Source organism: Neofelis nebulosa, chromosome 5 (assembly GCF_028018385.1).
Source record: "Neofelis nebulosa isolate mNeoNeb1 chromosome 5, mNeoNeb1.pri, whole genome shotgun sequence".
In the NCBI taxonomy this organism is placed as follows: Eukaryota; Metazoa; Chordata; class Mammalia; order Carnivora; family Felidae; genus Neofelis; species Neofelis nebulosa.
Window position 1 is genome coordinate 112,719,372 of NC_080786.1, and position 19,292 is coordinate 112,738,663.

Below are 19,292 nucleotides of genomic sequence, written 5' to 3' on the forward strand. Positions count from 1 at the left end.
TTTATGGCTGAATGATATTTGTTGTATAATATTTTGTTGTATGTATATGTATCCATTCATCCATCCATGGACACTTAAGTGGTTTCCATATCTTGGGTATTATAAATAATGCTGCTGTGAATGTCGGGGTACAAATATCTTTTTCAGTCAGTTTTTGTTTGCTTTGGATATATTACCAAACGTAGAATTGCCAGATCTTATGGTGGTTGTATTTTTTATTTTTTTGAGAATCCTCTGTTCTGTTTTCTGTAGTGACTACTCATTTACAGTCCCACAGTGCACAGGGTTCTCTCTTTTCTCCACATCCACACCAGCATTTGGTATCTCTTACCTTTTTGATGATGGCCATTCTAACAGACGAGATGATATTTTATTGTGGTTTTCATTTGTATTTCCCTGATGACTAGTGATGTTGGCATCTTTTCATGTACGTGTTGGCCTTTCATGTATCTTCATTGGAGAAATGTCTGTTTAGGTCCTTTGCCCATTTTTTTATTGGGTTATTTTATTTTGTTTTCTGCTTTGAATTGTATAAGTTATTTATATATTTTCGATACTAACCCCTTACAAATACATGGGTTGCAAATATTTTTATTTCCCTTCCATAGGTTGTGTTTGTACTTTATTGATGGTTTCTTTTGCTGTATAGCTTTATTTTATTTTATTTTATTTTTTGAATTTACATCCAAATTTGTTAGTGTATAGTGCAACAGTGATTTCAGAAGTAGATTCCTTACTGCCCCTTACCCATTTAGCGCATCCCCCCTCCCACTACCCCTTCCATAAGCCTCTGTTTGTTCTCCACATTTATGAGTCTCTTCTGTTTTGTCCCCCTCCATGTTTTTATATTATTTTTGCTTCCCTTCCCTTATGTTCATCTGTTCTGTGTCTTAAAGTCTTCATATGAGTGAGGTCATATGATATTTGTCTTTCCCTGGCTGACTAATTTCACTTAGCATAATACCCTCTAGTTCCATCCACATAGTTGCAAATGGCAAGGTTTCGTTCTTTTTGATTGCTGAGTAATACTCCACTGTGTGTGTGTGTGTGTGTGTGTGTGTGTGTGTGTACACACACATACACCATATCTTCTTTATCCATTCATCCATTGATGGACGTTTGGGCTATTTCCATAATTTGGCTATTGTTGATAGTGCTGCTATGAACATTGGGGTGCATGTGCGCCTTTGAAATAGCATACCTGTATCCCTTGGATAAATACCTAGTAGTGCAATTGCTGGGTCGTAGGGTAGTTCTATTTTTAGTTTTTTGAGGAACCTCCATACTGTTTTCCAGAGTTTGCATCCCCACCAGCAGTGCAAAAGAGATCCTCTTTCTCCACATCCTTTCCAACATCTGTTGTCTGAATTGTTAATGTTAGCCATTCTGACAGATGTAAGGTGGTATCACATTGTGGTTTTGATTTGTATTTCCCTGATGATGAGTGATGTTGAACATTTTTTCATGGGTCGGTTGGCAGTCTGGATGTCTTCATTGAAGAATTGTCTATTTCATGTCTTTTGCCCATTTCTTCACTGCATTATTTGGTTTTTGGGTGTCGAGTTTGACAAGTTCTTTATAGATTTTGGATACTAACCCTTTATCTGATAGGTCATTTGCAAATATCTTCTTCCATTCCGTCACTTGCCTTTTAGGTTTGCTGATTATTTCCTTTGCTGTGCAGAAGCTTTTTATTTTGATGAGGTCCCAGTAGTTCATTTTTGCTTTTGTTTCCCTTGCCACTGGAGATGTGTTGAGTAAGAAGTTGCTGCAGCCAAGATCAAAGAGGTTTTTATCTGCTTTCTCCTCAAAGATTTTGATGGCTTCCTGTCTTATGTTTAGGTGTTTCATCCATTTTCAGTTTATTTTTGCGTATGGTGTAAGAAAGTGGTCCAGGTTCATTTTTCTGCATGTCTGTCCAGTTTTCCCAGCACCACTTGCTGAAGAGACTGTCTTTATTCTATTGGATATTCTTTCCTGCTTTGTCAAAGATTAGTTGGCCATATGTTTGTGGGTCCATTTCTAGGTTCTCTATTCTGTTCCACTAATCTGAGTGTCTGTTTTTGTTCCATTGCTGTATAGCTTTTTAGTTTGATATAGTCCTTCTTATTTATCTTTTATTGTGTTGCTGTGCTTTAGTTGTCATATTCAAAAAATCATTACCAAGACCCATGTCAAGGAACTTTATTCCTGTGTTTTCTTCTAGAGATTTCATGTTTTCAGGTTTTACATTTAAGTCTTTAATCCATTTTGAGTTAATATTTGTGAGTGGTATGAGATAGGAGTCCAATTTCATTCTTTTACATGCAAATATCTAATTATCCCAACTTGCTAGGATTTTGATTGGGATCAGACTGAATCTTATAAAGTTGGCAAGAACTGACATCTTGACAAAATTTAGTCTCCCTATCCATGAACGGGAAACCTCTCTCCATTTATTTCACTCTTGGAGTTTTGTAGTTTTCTTCATATAGATCTTACATATATTTTATTAGATTTATACCTAACTATTTCATTTTGGAGGCTGCTCATGTAAAATGTAAATTTTGCGTTTTTATTTCCAAATTCCCCTTGTTTATTGTTGATATATAAGAAAGCAATTGACTTTTGTCTATTAATCTTGTATTCTACAACCTTGTATAATCGCTTATTAGTTACAGGAGCTTTTTGTTCACTTCTTTTTGATTTACTACATAGATAGTCATATCATCTGTGAACAAACACAATTTTATTTCTTCCTTTACAGTCTGTGTACTTTTTTCCCCCTTGTCTTACTTTGTTAACTAATACTTCCAGTATGATGTTTGACAGGAGTGGTGAGAGGGGACATTCTTGCCTTGTTTCTGATCTTACTGGAAAAGCTTTGAATTTCTCACTGTCAAGTATGATGTTAGCTTAGGTTTTTTGTTAGTATTCTTTAAAAAAATTTTTCTTTAACGTTTATTTATTTTTGAGAGACAGAGATATAGCATGAGTGGGGGAAGAACAGAGAGAGAGGGAAACACAGAACCTGAAGTAGGCTCCAGGCTCTGAGCTGTCAGCCCAGAGCCGATGCGGGCTCTAACCTACAAACTGCGAGGTCATGACCTGAGCTGAAGTCAGACGCTTAACCAACTGAGCCACCCAGGTGCCCCTGTAAATATTCTTTACTAACCGAAGGAAGTTCCCTTCTATTCCTAGTTCACTGAGAGTTTATATCATTAGTGGATGTTGGATTTTGTCAAATGCTTTTTCTGCATCTGCTGATTTGATCATGATACTTTTCTTTTGCATGCTGATGTGATGGATTGCATTAATTGATTTTAAAATGTTGAACCTACCTTGCATATCTGAGATAAATCACACTTGATCATGGTGTATAATTCTTTTTAATACATTGTTGGATTTGATTTTTTAAATATTTTGTTAAGGATTTTTATGTGTATCCTGTGATAAATAACCTGGATGGCCTATTCCATGACCTGTAGTTTTCTTTTCATGTAATGGGTTTGATTTTGGTTTTATGGTAGTGCTAGCTTCATAGAATAAGTTAGAAAGTATTCCCTCTGCTTCTTTCCTTTGAAAGAGATTATAGACAATTGGTATAATTTTTTTTTTTTGATGTTTGGTAACGTGTATCAGTGAACACATTTGTGCCTAGTGCTTTGTCTTTTGAAAGTTTATTAATTATTGATTGAATTTCTTAAATAGATATAGGCCTATTCAGGTTATCAGTTTCTTCTTGCTAGTGTTTTGGCAAATTGTGTTTGAAGGAACCAGTTCATTTGATCTAGGTTATCAAATTTGTGGACATAGATTTTTTCATGCTATTCTTTTATTATCTTTTCATGACCATGGTGTCATTAGTGGTATTTGCACTTTTATTTCTAATATTAGTGATTTGCGTCCTCTCTTTTTCTTAATTAGCCTTATTAGAGCCTTACTGACTTGTTTCAGAGAACCAGCTTTCGGCTTTTTAATTTTCTCTACTAATTTCCTGTTTTTAATTTCACTGGTTTCTGCTCTAATTCTTAAATCTTTTCTTCTTCTCACTTTGAAATTAATTTGTTTCTCTAGTTTCTTGAGGGTAATGATTTTTTAAACATTTTCATTTGCCTGGAGCATGAAATCTCTTTTTTTTTTTTTTTTAAGTTTAATTATTTAGAGAGAGAGCACAAGCGGTGGGGGATGGAGGAGGGTAGCAGAGAAAGGGAGAGACAGAATCCCAAGCAGGCTCTGAACTGTCAGTGCAGAGGCTGATGTGGGGCTTGAACTTATGAAATGTGAGATCCTGACCTGAGCCAAAACCAAAAGTCAGATGCTTAACTGAGTGAGCCACCCAGGTGCCCCAAGGAGCATAAGTTTTTCCAAACTGTAAACCAGTGTTTTTTAGGTCTTATGGTTGTTAACATACTTGATTAACTTTTGTATTTAGAATTTTCTGTATATATCCATATAGTGTTGTTTGAAATTCTTCTCTTATTTATCCAGGAGAAACTTTTAGAGATGTTGGCTGAGTTTGAAAGCCATTTGCAGGACCTATAATTGGTAGCAGTTAAATGATTTATGTTAACTTAGGAGTGTCTTTGAATGGCCAAACTAAGAAGATGAAATTAAAGAATTAACTAGTATATTGCCCAGATTAGGAATGAATTTTTTCTTTCTTTCCCAGAGTATTTTGCTAAGTGCTTGCATTACTTGTGTGATGGGTAAATCACATTCCTTAGGTGGGAATAAGAGGTGAAGGCAGGTGTTTATCTAGTATATCTTGAACTCACTTGAGCACCTACAAAGTCCTTTTCTTCCTTTTTTTTTTTTAAACTGAGATTATCTGTTCTTTAGTACCTACTGCCTTTTGAGTTTTGCAGAAGAGTAGTTTTTTTTAAAGTTTAGTTTCCACCACATTTTGAATTTATTCACATTTCAGAGGACAAGGTAACCCCAATGATGAAGCAGGAGGTAAAGCTGCAGTGCTAACAGGAAATACTTGTACTATTCTGTCCACATTATCATGTTTTAGTATGCATGATAAAATTTTTATAAAGACACCTCTGCATGGCATCATAATATTCTTAAATTTTTTTTTAACATTTATTCAATTTTGAAAGAGAGCGTGAATGGGGGGAGGGCAGAGAGAGACACACAGAAACAGAAACAGGCTCCAGGCTATTTCCAGGCTCTCAGCTGTCAGCACAGAACCCGACGCGGGGCTCGAACTCAAAGACCGCGAGATCATGACCTGAGCCGAAGTCGGCCGCTTAACTGACTGAGCCACCCAGGCACCCCCATAATATTCTTTAAGTATGATCTTTTTCATTTTTACCTAAGAGTATCTGAAAAGTTATTATTTGTACTGAGGGCCTTGGTCAGCCTTGTAATAAAATCACACATACATAGATTCTTAAGTGGCAAAGAACAGCTAGTGCTGATGAGCCCAGATGAAACTTGATCACATTTTCAAGTGTTAACTGACAGGTGTAGAGATCCTAGGTATGTAATTTCTCTTACCTCTACCTATTCCCATTTGGCCTTAAGATTTAATGTGGGGGCAGCCGGGTGGCTCAGTTAGTTGAGCGTCCTACTCTTGATTTCGGTTCAGGTCATGATCTCAGGGTCTTGGGATCAAGCCCCCAGTCAGGCTCCACACTGAGCATGGAGCCTCCTTGAGATTCTCCCTTTCCCACTCCCGTTCCCTCTCCCTCTATCGTTTCCTCTGCCCCTCTCCCCTGCTTGCATGTGTTCTGTCTCTCTCTAAAATAAAAAATAAATTAAAAAAAAAATGAAAGGATATAATGTGATGGGCACCAGCTCTGCACACATTTGGCCTTGCTAACAAATTTTATAGGTTCTGATATTTTTAACATTTGAGATAAGATGTGGAATAACATTTGTACTTTACTGCTTATATTAGGTCATTATTTGAAGATCTTTAGTATTTAAAAATAATATAGTATTTAATATTCTATTTACTAGTCTATTTTTGAGTTATTTAGTATTGAAGTTTGAAGATTTAATCATCTTTTTGTATATGCAGATAATAACTTGTAGAACTTTTTGAGTGTCATTTTGCTTGAATGTTAAAAATATCGATAGCTTTTGGGCACCTCGGTGGCTCAGTTGGTTGAGTGTTGGACTTCGGCTCAGGTCATGATCTTGTGGTTCGTGTGTTGGAGTCCCACATCAGGCTCCCTGCTGTCAGCACTGAAACTGACAGCAGAGACTGTTTTGGATCCTGTGTCCTCCTCTCTCTCTGCCCCTCTCCACTTGTGCTCTCTCTCTCAAAAATAAACATTAAAAAAATATTGCTAGCTTTATTTAAATTGCATGCCATATTTAGGAATAGAAAGCTTTTTTTCTCCCCCACAGTAGGTGTTTTTAAAGAAATAAAGGATGAGCAAAGACTATATAGATAGATACAGGTAGAGATGTAGAGATATTGAACACCCTATTACCTAAGGCCAAGTGTGTGTGTTAATGCACATGCACATTGAAGTTTGGTCTTTTGTAATGCTAAATAAATCAAGAAGTTAGAGAGTGAATGTTCTTGGCTTTCAAATTCAGGTTTGTTTTTTTTAACTTTGTAAATGTAGTATACTCGTTGTTATTTTTAGAGTAGTTCTTTTGGTTGTTGTTTCTTTGCACCTTTTTCGTAAAAGTTGTGTACAATGACCAGAGAGTCATACGGCCACTTTAAAACCAGTTGTGATAAGGTTGTGGATGTGGTTCACTGTAAGACATAATAGCAACTTTTCTGTGCCTGAAGGGGAGGAAATTTGTTGGAATGGCTTTTCTTTGTCAGTTTCTGTCAGGCTAATCTGACTGCAGAACAGAAAAATTGATTTTACGTTTCCAAGTTGAGGGGTAAAAATAATGTAAAACACATTGATACATAGAATAAAATATGATTTCTGTCTCTGATATGTTACTGTGTTCAGATGTGGGCCTGAAATTATTCTTAGGTACAACTACTCTGTTCATCCTAAAAGTTTTTACAGAATTATCACATGTATAAGCTGATTTTATAAAATAATTCAGAAGTTGTAAAGCTTTGAAGAATTATGTCTTGAAAGAAAAGTTCTATGTATAAAAGCTGTAGACAGTGTTAGATGTTTTAGAATTTCGGGTTTTCGTTTTAACTGACAACTGTCAGTCTGGCTTTAGGGTTAAATTGTCCTCATTTTCTGAAAAAAAAAATGAAGTGTAGTACTTTTGTAGTACAAGTGTAGTACTTTTTCATTGACAGGGAAAAACAGTTGTAAAGAACTCATTTTAAAAAATACGGCTGAATTTCACAATTCTACTTGTATGTGATCTTTTGGAAAGTTAAAAATGGCTTTAGAGTAAAGTGGAAGGAGTAGGCTGTGCCTCTGCAGTTAATCTCAAAATGAAGGTGGTATAGATTTACATAATTCAGTTAAGGGTGAAAGCAGTATTGCGAGATATTTAGGTGGCTTACATCAGAAGACAAGCTGAAGCATTTACTAACCTAGTTAAGGAGTGAGGCTGTTGCTGGGATGCGGAAGGAAAAAGCGAAAGGGTGTTACTGCTGTGGGTGGGAAGGAGAGAGCAGCGACTGCCCCAGATCCCTCAAAGGGGAGAAGATCATGCTGTATTAAATGTTCCTCTCTGCAGCCCCCGGGAAGGTGTCAGCACCAGTAGTGGGGAGTAGTGTGCAGAAGAATAAGGTACGGGACAAGGCGGAGGACCCAGGCTCCGGACTGATTGCACCTCTGATGGACGAGTAGTGTTATTTTGACCAATCCACTGATGTATTAGAGTTCAAGTTTTTTCAGCTGTTGTATGGCCGCTCGGAATAAATCTTTGAAAGCCTCTTTCTGCTGTGTCTGATTTTGTGTACTTTTTTTTTTTTGTATGAAACACCTGATGGTTTCTGACAATACAAATTGTTTCATTGTGTGTATTTCTTCTGAGAAACTTCATGATTGAGCTATAATTTACATACCATAAAACTCACCTATTTTAAATGCATGGTTTGATGAGTTTTAGTAAATTTATATAGCTGTGCAACATCACTGAAGTCTAGATTTAGAAATTTCTGTCACACCAAAAAGTTCCCTTGTGCCCATTTGTAGTCCATTTCTACGTTACCCCCAGTCCCAGGTAGCCACTGATCTGCTACCTCTAATTTTTTTTTGTCTTTTCTAGAAATATAAATAGCTTTTGTATAGCATAATGGTTTTGAGGTTCGTTAATGTTTGTGTGTGCATCATTAGTTTGTTCCTATCTTGGTGAGTTGTAGTTCTTTGTATGGATATATACCACATTTTTAATCCATTTATTAGTTGATGGACAGTTAAGTTATTTTGTTTGGGGCAAATATGAGAAATACTGCTGTGACCATTTGCATAGTCTTTCTGTGGACATATGGTTGCTTTCCTCTTGGGTGGATAATAGAAGTGTACTTGCTGGATTATATATGTACATATGTTTATTTAACATCTTCAGAAACTGCCAAATTGTTGTCCAAAAATGGCTCTGCCATTTTATAGTTCTGCCATCAGCGTTTGAAGGTTCCAGTTTCTCCACATCCTCACCGATGTTTGGTATTGTCAGTCTTTTTGATTATTATTACTCAGTCTTTTATTCCAATGGGGGTGTCATGGTCTGTCATTGTAGCTTTAATATTCATTTCTCTGATGACTAGCTCTCTTTTTTTAAATTTTTTTTTTAACGTTAATTTATTTTTGAGACAGAGAGAGAGCATGAACGGGGGAGGGTGACAGAGAGAGGGAGAACACAGAATCCGAAACAGGCTCCAGGCTCTGAGCTGTCAGCACAGAGCCTGATGCGGGGCTCGAACTCACAGACTGTGAGATCATGACCTGAGCTGAAGTCGGACGCTTAACCGACTGAGCCACCCAGGCGCCCCATGATGACTAGCTCTCTTGACCATCTTATGTGCCTATTTGCCATGTAGTAGGTCGTCTTTATAGATTGGCTTTATAAATCTTTTGCCCATTTTACAAGATTAAATTGAGTTGTAAGAATTCTTTACACATTTCAGATAATAGTTATTGATCAGATTAATGTTTTGTAAATATTTTCTCCCAGTATGTATTTGCCTTTAAATTTTCTTAATGGTATCTTTTCAAAAGGAAACATTTTAAATTTTGATGAAGTGCAGATTACTCATTTTTTCCTTTAATGGATTTCCCTTTTGGGGTTGGATCTAAGAAATCTTGGCCTAACCCAAAGTCACAAAGATTTCTCTTGTGTTTTCTTGTAAGAGTTTGATAAGTACAGCTCTTAGAATTAGGTCTGTGATCCATTTTGACTTGAAGTGAAGTTCTAAGTTCATTTGTTTTTGCATTTTGATATCCACCTGGTTTAATACACTTGTTGAAATCATGGTCCTTTATCTACTGAGTTACCTTCACACCTTTGTTAGAAACCAGTTGACCACATATGTGGGCTTATTTCTGAACTCTTTTCTGTTCCATTGAAATACATAGAGATATACGTATAGGTGTAGATATAGATACGAATAAAGATTTAGATATAGATAGAGATTTGCTATTACAATGTATCACACTGTCTCGATTACTACAGTATTATAGTTTACTGTAGTATATATATATAAGTATATATATATATAAATATATATAGTATATATATATAAGTATATATATATATAAATATATATAGTATATATATATATATAAGTATATATATATAAATATATATAGTATATATATATATAAGTATATATATATAAATATATATAGTATATATATATAAGTTTAAAATCGGGTTATATTAGTCTTCCAACTTTTTCACTACGTTGTTCTGCCTGGTCTATGTCCTTTGCATTTCCATATGCATTTTAGCCTTATTAATTTTTGAAAAAGGAAAATTCTATGGGAATGAAAGCTGGTTCAGCCACTCTGGAAAACAGTATGGAGGTTCCTCAAAAAACTAAAAATAGAACGACCCAGCAATTGCACTACTAAGAATTTATCCACGGAATATCAGTGTGCTGTTTTGAAGGGACATGGGCACCGCCATATTTATCGCAGCAGTATCAACAATAGCAAAAGTATGGAAAGAGCCCAAACAGTCCATCGATGGATGAATGGATAAAGAAGATGTGGTATATATATATACAATGGAGTATTAATAGGCAATCAAAAAGAATGAGATCTTGCCATTTGCAACTATGTGGATGGAACTGGAGGGTATTATGCTAAGTGAAATTAGAGAAAGATAAATATCATTTGACTTCACTCATATGAGGACTTTAAGAGACAAAACATGAACATAAGGGAAGGGAAACAAAAATAATATAAAAGCAGGGAGGGGGACAAAACAGAAGAGACTCATAAATATGAAGAACAAACAGAGGGTTACAGGAGGGGTTGTGTGTGTGGGGAATGGGCCAAATGGGTAAGCACTAAGGAATCTACTCCTGAAATCATTGTTGCACTATATGCTAACCAATTAGGATGTAAATTAAAAAATAATAAAATTAAAAAAAAATATAATTGCTTAATAAAACACATCAAAAAAAAAAAAAAAGGAAAAGGAAAACTCTAGTTTTGGTAGAGATTGATTGACTCAGTAGATCAGTGTTGGGAGAACTGACATCTTAACAACATTGAGTCTTCCAGTCCATGAACTTGGTCTGTCTCCCAGTTCGTTTAGCTTTCCTTTAAATTTTATCAGTGTTTTCTATTTTTTAGTGTATTGGTTTTGAATTTTCAACAAAAAAATTTATCCTTAAGTATTTTAATCTTTAGATGCTATTACAAAGTTTTTAAAATTTCATTTCAGATTATTTGTGACTAGTATGTGGAAATATAATTGATTTTTGTATCCTGTGATATTGTTAAACTTTCTTACAAGTTCTGGTGGTCTTTTCTTGTTGATTCCTTGGGATATGTTACTCACAAAATCATGTGTAGTCCTTGAAAATGGTGTTTGTGGAAGCACACATTACTCTCATTCTAGAATGATGTTACCACAGCCCCAAATAATTTTTGGAATGTTATTCTTTATTCAGAATCTTTTAGGTTAGCAAGCACATAAGAAAATGCATTTTTATTAGTTGTTGGTGTATATCTTGCTCTAATTTTTTTCTTAAACTTTTATTAATCTGTACTGAGGATATGTTATTTTCATGTGTCTATTAAGTATTAAAGGATAAAAGTTGGCATTTAATTTTATTTAATGTTTTTATTTTCATGAGAAAGAGAGAAACAACATCACTACCTGAGATGAAGTCAGACGTATAACTGACTGAGCCATCCAGGCACCCCTAAAAGTTGGCATTTAGATATAAATATTTGAAGCGCAAGGGAAAAGCTCTGGGAAGAGGTGTAAATGTGAATTGTCAGAGCATAGTTAAAGCTGTCGGACTGGGCATGATCACCTCAAGGGATTGACTAGAACTTCAGTAATCCTTGGGAGAGAAATTTAGGGAGTCTGAAAAAGTTTAAGGGCGCCCTAAGCCCAGGAATCTAGGGGCACTCTGGGGAGTATGTTAAGATTATTACTGATTGACTGTTAATGTGTTTATGAGCCACCTGCCTGCATGAAGTGCTTTAAGTTAATTTTAATTCCTCACTGGTATTTTTTTTATGATTATTTTTATTATTTTGAGAGAGAGAGACAGAGTGAGTTGGGGAGGGGCAGACAGAGAAGGAGACACAGAATCCAAAGCAGGCTCCAGGCTCTGAGCTGTCAGCACACAGCCCTATATGGGGCTCGAACTCAGGGACCATGAAATCATGACCTGAACTGAAGTCAGAAGTTGGGCGCTTACCCAGCTGAGCTACCCTGGTGCCCCTCTTCACTACTATTTTAAAGAGTAATGTCTTTTACAAGAAATTGAATCTTTGTAAGATCACTGATGCCTGTACCATTTTTTTCTTTTGAATTATTTAGTTATTACTTGACATATTTTCATTTTTTCTTTCTTCAGAGTGATTTTAAATCACTAAACATCCTAGTCATTTTCTATTTAATGACCGGTTTGGTATATTATATTGATGTTCTTACCTATGTTGTAAATATTATCAACTTTATAAGAGTCATACCAAATCTCTTTTTTTCCTTATTCCTAGGCAAATACTGTGGTCTCGGGTTGCAGATGAACCATTCAATTGAGTCAAAAAGCAATGAAATTACAGTGCTGTTCATGAGTGGAATCCATGTTTCTGGACGAGGATTTTTGGCCTCATATTCAGTTATAGATAAACAAGGTAATTTTCAACTTTATACCATGACTTCCATATTTTACAATTTCTGAAAACAAAAATGAAATGTTTCTTTTAGTACTTGTTATCTGAGATTAGAGTAGAAAGACTGAACTTAAAAACAGATTAATTTTACAAATAAAATTAGTTTCAGAATTCTAAAAATTAAAAGTATACTAACATTTATGTTAATTCTGTATACTTCCCTTTCCATAGTAGAGGAAATACTGATTTTTCACATTTATAGGATTAGAACACAAATGACCTGACTTTTGAAAAATCTGTCAGTTATCGAAATGTATGATATAAATTTAAAGCTTTGTTATCTACAGTTTACCATTTCATAGTACTGTATTAAAGACTACATTACCATTCTTCTCAAAAGCATAGATTCTCATAGCACCAGGAGTATGCTGGGGCGTGCTGTCTGAGATGCTACAAGATAAACCTGAGATATTTTTCTGGATGGTTAATGTTTATAATCTAAAGGGGGAAAAATTAAAACCAAGACTATTAGATGGAATAGAATGCAAAGTGTACTTGAATTTCTAAGGTAAAATCCAAGACTTGAACAAAATCTCCCATGAGTTTTGGCTTCTGTGGCATGTATTTGTTTCCTCTGCTATTAGGGTCACTGTGGTAAGGAAGTTCTAAGAACTGCTACCAATGCAAAGATATGTCAAACAAATCAATCATTTAAATTTAAAAAATAGATGATTATTTTGATATTCAACAGTGATTTAACTAAGTTGATAATTAAAAGTTTTTAAAAAGCTGTTACTTCAGGGTTCCTGAGTGGCTCGGTCCGTTGAGCATCTGACTTCGGCTCAGGTCGTGATCTCACAGTTTGTGGGTAGGAGTCCTGCGTCAGGCTCTCTGCTATCAGCACAGAGCCTGCTTTGGATCCTCTGTCTCTTTCCCTCTCTCTCCCTCCCCCCCTCTCCCTCTCTCTCCCTCTCCTTCTCTCTCTCCCTCTCCCTCTCCTTCTCTCTCTCCCTCTCCTTCTCTCTCTCCCTCTCTCTCTCCCTCTCCTTCTCTCTCTCCCTCTCCTTCTCCTCTCTCTCCCTCTCCCTCTCTCTCTCCCTCTCCCTCTCCCTCTCCCTCTCCCTCTCTCCTTCTCTCCCTCCCTCCCTCTCTCCCTCCCTCCCTCTCTCCCTCCCTCCCTCTCTCCCTCCCTCCCTCTCTCTCCCCCTCCCTCTCTCTCCCTCCCCCATCTCTCTCTCTCTTTCTCTCTCTCTCTCTCTCTCAAAAATGATAAACATTAAAAAAAAAGCTGTTACCTAATATTGTGTAAATGGGAAAATCGAGAAGCTCCTAGGTGTGAGGGTGTTGGGCAATGGGAATGACTGAGGGCAGTGCAAGCTGTTCCCTTCTCAGCTCTGGTGGGTTTGAGATAAACACTACAGGTCTCATTAAAAGTGTCATTTGGAATGTGAGAGAGAAGCCCTCTCCTCTGGGAAGAAAGGTCTACTTTTTCCCCATTTCTAAGCTACGGCAGAAGGTGGGAAAGCTAATAAAACTCTTCTGAGAGAGTGAGAAAGAAAACTCATTTGGATGGAATAATGAAAAGAAAAAAACTGGAAACATCATGCTAAATGAACCAGACAGAAGTAAGACAGAACCAGAACAAGTAAGGCAGTGTGTCGTTGTAGGAGGAGCACGCCTGCCAGTGTCACGAGCCGGCTAGGGGATTTCTGACCAGTCATTTCACATCTTTAGCCTCCATGGCTTGGTTATGAGTACTCAATCTAGTAATTTACGTGTAGCGTCTATAAGCACATGGCATAATAGGGTGCAAAACACATGTTCCCCCTTTCACCACCATACCCACACACACATACTCATTTCCTCCACCATCAAAAGAGTGAGCTAGAAAACACAGAGAGGATGGTCCATTTCCATCCTTCCAATTATACTTCTTGAAAGTCTTGAGTTGATAGGTAAGAGGATAGAAAATAATTCATTTGCTCCTTACTCTCCTTGAGTTTCCTCCTCTCAATATCAGCTTAAATCGTTTTTCTTCTCATATTTTCCCCTCTCTCTCTGTTATTTATTGACTTGAAGATTCCTTGAAAATAAGTATCCCTCTCTATAAAAAAAAAAGTTTTTTAATTGGGTATTTACATTATGGAGCTTTTTGTTCTACAGACACCTAAATGCTCTGTGTTAAAGTTTAAGAATTGAAAGTGCTTTCACATAACAGACTCTCTATGTTGTAGACTTACATATGTTTATGGAATTTCAAATGGTTACATCACTATGTTAGGTGAATCTCAGCTTCCAAAGTTTTTGAAATATCTCCCATAATCAGGAACTTCTTTATAGTAACACTTTCCCGAGGCATAATCGTGAGAAATCCTCATTTCACAGCTCTCTCCTGAGTTTTTGCTTCTGTTTCTCCATTTCCTTGCATCTTCCATGAAGCATTTGTTTGATTTGAAGTTAGAAGTGAACTGGCTAACTCCAAGAGAACCCTGGTTGAATTTCTCACCATTTCTTCTTGGGTGGCCTTTCAGACACAGTTTTAATGACTCATTCATTTGAACACTGATTGGCTTTGATTGAGAGCCTCAGTTTGTTTCCATCCAGGAAACTTGCTGCCACACTAAATTCTGTGAATATTTTCAAGGAACATCACTGCACGTCCCCAGCTTAGCATCCTAGCTAGAAATTTAGACTATTTGGGATTGAAAAGATCATGAAAAATTTTTCTTCAACAGCTTCATTTGTTAAGCTCTCACAAACACTTGTTGATGTTATACTATGTGTTGTTGATAGAGCCATAATTTTGTGTGAGGTAGTTGAATTTTCTTTATGCAAGAGCACATTGCAAAGTTATATTCCCTTCAGTGCCTTATGTCCTGCAGTATGCCTGGCACTGGGAAAACAGCAGTAAATAAGACTTAGTTATACTTCCATGGCGTTTACAGTACAGGTTGGGAAAAGGCATTAAACACATGGTAATTCGGGGCACCTTGGTAACTCAGTCAGTTAAGCATCTGACTTTGACTCAGGTCATGATCTTGCTGTTTGTGGGTTTGAGCCCTGCATCAGGCTCTCGGCTGACAGCTTGGAGCCTGCTTCAGATTCTGTGTCTCCCTCTTTCTCTGTCCCTCCCCCACTCACACTCTGTCTCTCTTTCTCTCTCAAAACTAAACACTAAAAAAAATTTAAACACATGGTAACTCAATTGCCGTTATGATAAGTATGATGAAGGAAACATTCCGACAAGAGGAGGCTAGAAATGGGGCGCCTGGGTGGCTCCGTTGGTTGAGCGTCCGACTTCAGCTCAGGTCATGATCTCATGGTTCATGGTTTGGAGCCCTGCATCGGGCTCTGTGTTGACAGCTCGCTCAGAGCCTGGAACCTGCTTCGGATTCTGTCTCCTTCTGTCTCTGCCCCTCATGCACTGTCTCACTCTGTCTCTCAAAAATAAATTCAAAAAAAAATAAATAAATAAATAAATAAATTCAAAAAAAAAAAAAAAAAAAAAAAGAGGCCAGAAGTGTTGGAGGAGTGGAAGATTGGTAAAAAGACAAACTCTTCTGAGGAAGTCACTTTTAAGTGGGAACCCAAGGATTAATTGGGAGGTTCTAGACAGAAGAACATTCTAGGGAGGAGAACAGCAAATGCAAAGGCCCTGTGGAAGGAGCTTCAGAGAAGCCGGAAAAGAATCTGGCGCAGCTAACATGGAGTTGACTGAGTGGTGAGTAGGCTCTGTTATTCAGGGCCTTATAGAAAATGTCACGATTGGAGCTTTTTCCTAAGAGGACATGGAAGCTGTTAGAGCAGGGTAGTAGCGATATGACTGGATTTGTGTTTTTGTTTGTTTTTACGACCTTTCCTGCTCTGTGAATGAGTTGAAGACAGGGAAGAATAATAGTAGGGAGTCCAGTTAAGAGGCTATTGGAGGACACTGGGTCAGAAATGACTGAATTAAGAGTTCTTGTTATAAATGTGACTCTACAGTTAAGCCAGATTCTAATTCTTCTTAAAGACTTGAGAATTAGACCTGTGTTCTCCAAGGAAACATTTCAAAGAATTAAGGTTCTTCCTACATGAGTTTAAGTGGTAGTAAGAGGCTTTGGACATAAAGAAGCCCTCTTGTATGAATCTTTGAACTGCTGCAATGCTGGGGTCATATCTAGGACACTGTACCTTTGTCCTCCTCACTTTTGTGTCCAGTTAAGGTTTCATTACTCTGTTATTTTTAAAAAAAAATTTTTTTTAACGTTTATTTATTTTTGAGACAGAGAGAGACAGAGCATGAACAGGGGAGGAGCAGAGAGAGAGGGAGACACAGAATCTGAAACAGGCTCCAGGCTCTGAGCTGTCAGCACAGAGCCCGACGAGGGGCTCGAACTCACGGACCATGAGATCATGACCTGAGCCGAAGTCGGACGCTTAACCGACCAAGCCACCCGGGCGCCCCATTACTGTTATTTTTAATGGTTTTTGATCAGTAGTTTCCAATCTCTTCCATTGCCAGTTATCTCTTTCTTACCTGTAAACCTCATTTTTGAAAGATTGAAAACACCAGTGAAAAGTCTTTGTGTGTCCCCTCTGGGTAGCAAGGAAAGACAAAAATATTAACACGTGCAGTAATTATTAGAGGACTGGTGTTTCTACTCTGAGTTGGTGTAATTCCATCGAATTCCAACTAGACTTTCTGCAGTTGAAGAAGTATGTAGACCCTAGAGCCATCTTAGACATGCTAGCAACCGCCGGTGAGAAGTTCCATAGAGGGAAACTCCTGAGTTACAGCTGGTCCTACTGAGAGACACAAAAGCAGCTGCTCAGAGGTCCAGAGTCAGTAAGTCAGATCTTTTTATCCACTATCGTAATAAGTGATACCGACATTTTCATTCTAAAATGTAAAATTAAAAATAGCATTTACCTCTGGACTTGAAAATAAAATAAATTTTATAGGTGAGTGATCCAAATTCCTGGTTTTTGAATCTGTTCGACATTAGCCAGCTTCTAGGACAAACTCAACATTTCTGGGATGACTCTGGGCCATAATTTTTTTTTTAAGTTATTTTAGTTGTAGGACAGTGAGCTCAGAAAATACATCTGCATTTGCATGGAAGACTTCAGGTCCTTTAAGGCAGCCTGTGTTTGTTATGTGTCATCAGTGAGAGGAGCAGGCGTGTCTGTGAGTGCACGCGCAGCGGGGAATTGATAGATTCTCCTTCTGTAGAATGTGAATGCATCACTTAAAAACTAATGTTAAACCTGTTTGTTTTAGATTTCACCAGTCCAGAATTTTGTGGTGGTCATATTAAAGTTTGTACTTTTTTTGTTGGGAAAAACAGTAAATAGCTTAAAATTTCACGCGAAATAAGACAAACCAATGTAGGTATTAATGTACTTTCTAGTTGGAATTCATAAACACTTGTTTATTTATTGCTTGCTGACCCCTTACCATCTGATAACAGTCTGCTTACAAGTTACCAACAGCTGGGCCTAGGAAATATTCCCATTTGACAGGATCATTGTTGCTATATGTTAGATTATTCCTAGAATTAACACCAATAGTTTAAAAATTTTCTGATTGCTACCTTCTTTAACCACATTTTTTTTCTTTGCAAATATTTTCCATTTTTTTCTGTCTTACATTAGGTTATATCAACTTGTAAATGAAATGGGGCAGAATAGAGGACTACTTTGTAACAGAGTGCAGATTTCTGTAACGGATTGTTTTGTGTTTTCTTGTTTTGCTTTGTATGTTTTTTTTTTTTTTTTCATGGGATGGTTTTGGTTTTAAAAATAGAGCATGGGTTAAGATTGTTTGCTACCTTAATTGTACAGTAATTTTTATACAAACTTTTGTATTTTGAGTACTAAGCTAGTTTTCTGTTTTTGGTGTTTCTGATATGTCCCTAGTTTTTGTTATTGTCATATCTGGCAAACATTTTAAAACTTTTAAACTATTAAGTAAGATTTTATTAATGAAGTCTCAGTTTATATGCATATTTTTAGATGTATCCTTATTTACACACAAATGTATATGTGTTGTGTTTGTGTACATTATGCAATGTATATGCATGCAGGAAAATATCTGTATTTTGGTGTCAATTTGTAGAAGAAAGGTGCTGACCAGTAAATTTAACAATTTTGCAGAGAAAGAGCATTTAAAAACAATCTAGGAGATTGTTAACCCAAAGAGGTGATTCCATTTATGGGATAGAATTTATTCCACGTTGACAGATAACCTGAAGAGCCTTAATGATTTTAGTGTTTTGTATGTGTTTCATTTTTTTAGTGAGTTAGCAATGCTTTGAAGGGAGTAAGTACGTGTTTGTGTGGTGTCTTCCATTACCCAATGACATAATTTTTCACTGCTGCTCTTACTGATGGTATTTATTAGTGCCCTAGATACCATGTAGTTCACAGAAGAATTTTAATGTTTTATAATCTTTTAATCTTAATATCTTGTGTATATTAATAATGTAATATTTTATATCTTAATGCCATATATTTTATATTTATATATTTTTAATATTCTTGTATTTGTTTTTTAATATACATGTATAAGAATTTAGGTGTGAAGAGAGTTTGATTCACCACATGTAGGTACACCTTATAGCCAAAGTTGTTAATTACTTAACTCAGTCATGCCTGCTTCGTCCCTAAGGAAGCATTCACTATTTTCATCTAAGCTCCTACTGTAGACTCAGCTTCCATAGATGGCAGTGTAATATTTCTAAGAGAAACATAAGATTTCATCTCTACTCTTAGTACATAAAAGAAGGTGTAAAATACCTCATTTAATATCTGCCACTGAGTAAATGTTATTTGATTCTGAATCACAGTAAATTCTGTTCTCTTATATATGTAAGTTTTCCTTCACTAAATTGCAGATGGTACAGATTAATGCCAGGTTCCTATCACAGAAACAAAGACTTAGGCCCAAGGTCACATGGTAATATTGGCGGGAGAACTTAGCAACAAGAAGAGTCTTGTCCTGCATCCTGTAGCACTTGAACAAAGTACCTACACACCTACAGTGCAAGATTGCTGACAAAGTGTGAATTAGAAAGCATGACTTCGTGTTCCTTCAGGCTCTGGGAAATTTGTTAAAGAACATTAGAGCAA

At 36.6% G+C, this 19,292-nt stretch overlaps 1 protein-coding gene across 3 annotated transcripts in view; it reads left to right on the top strand.

Annotated features, from left to right (window-relative positions):
- Window positions 1-19,292, top strand: part of DCBLD2 (discoidin, CUB and LCCL domain containing 2) — an 89,317-nt gene that overhangs the window by 37,723 nt on the left and 32,302 nt on the right. For 2 of the 3 annotated variants that reach the window (XM_058731632.1, XM_058731633.1), the window contains exon 3: window positions 12,063-12,200. The exons of the other annotated variant lie outside the window; for it this stretch is intronic. In XM_058731632.1, coding sequence (XP_058587615.1) covers window positions 12,063-12,200 — 138 coding nt within the window. The remainder of the gene's footprint in view (window positions 1-12,062; window positions 12,201-19,292) is intronic. 3 annotated transcript variants of the gene reach the window in all.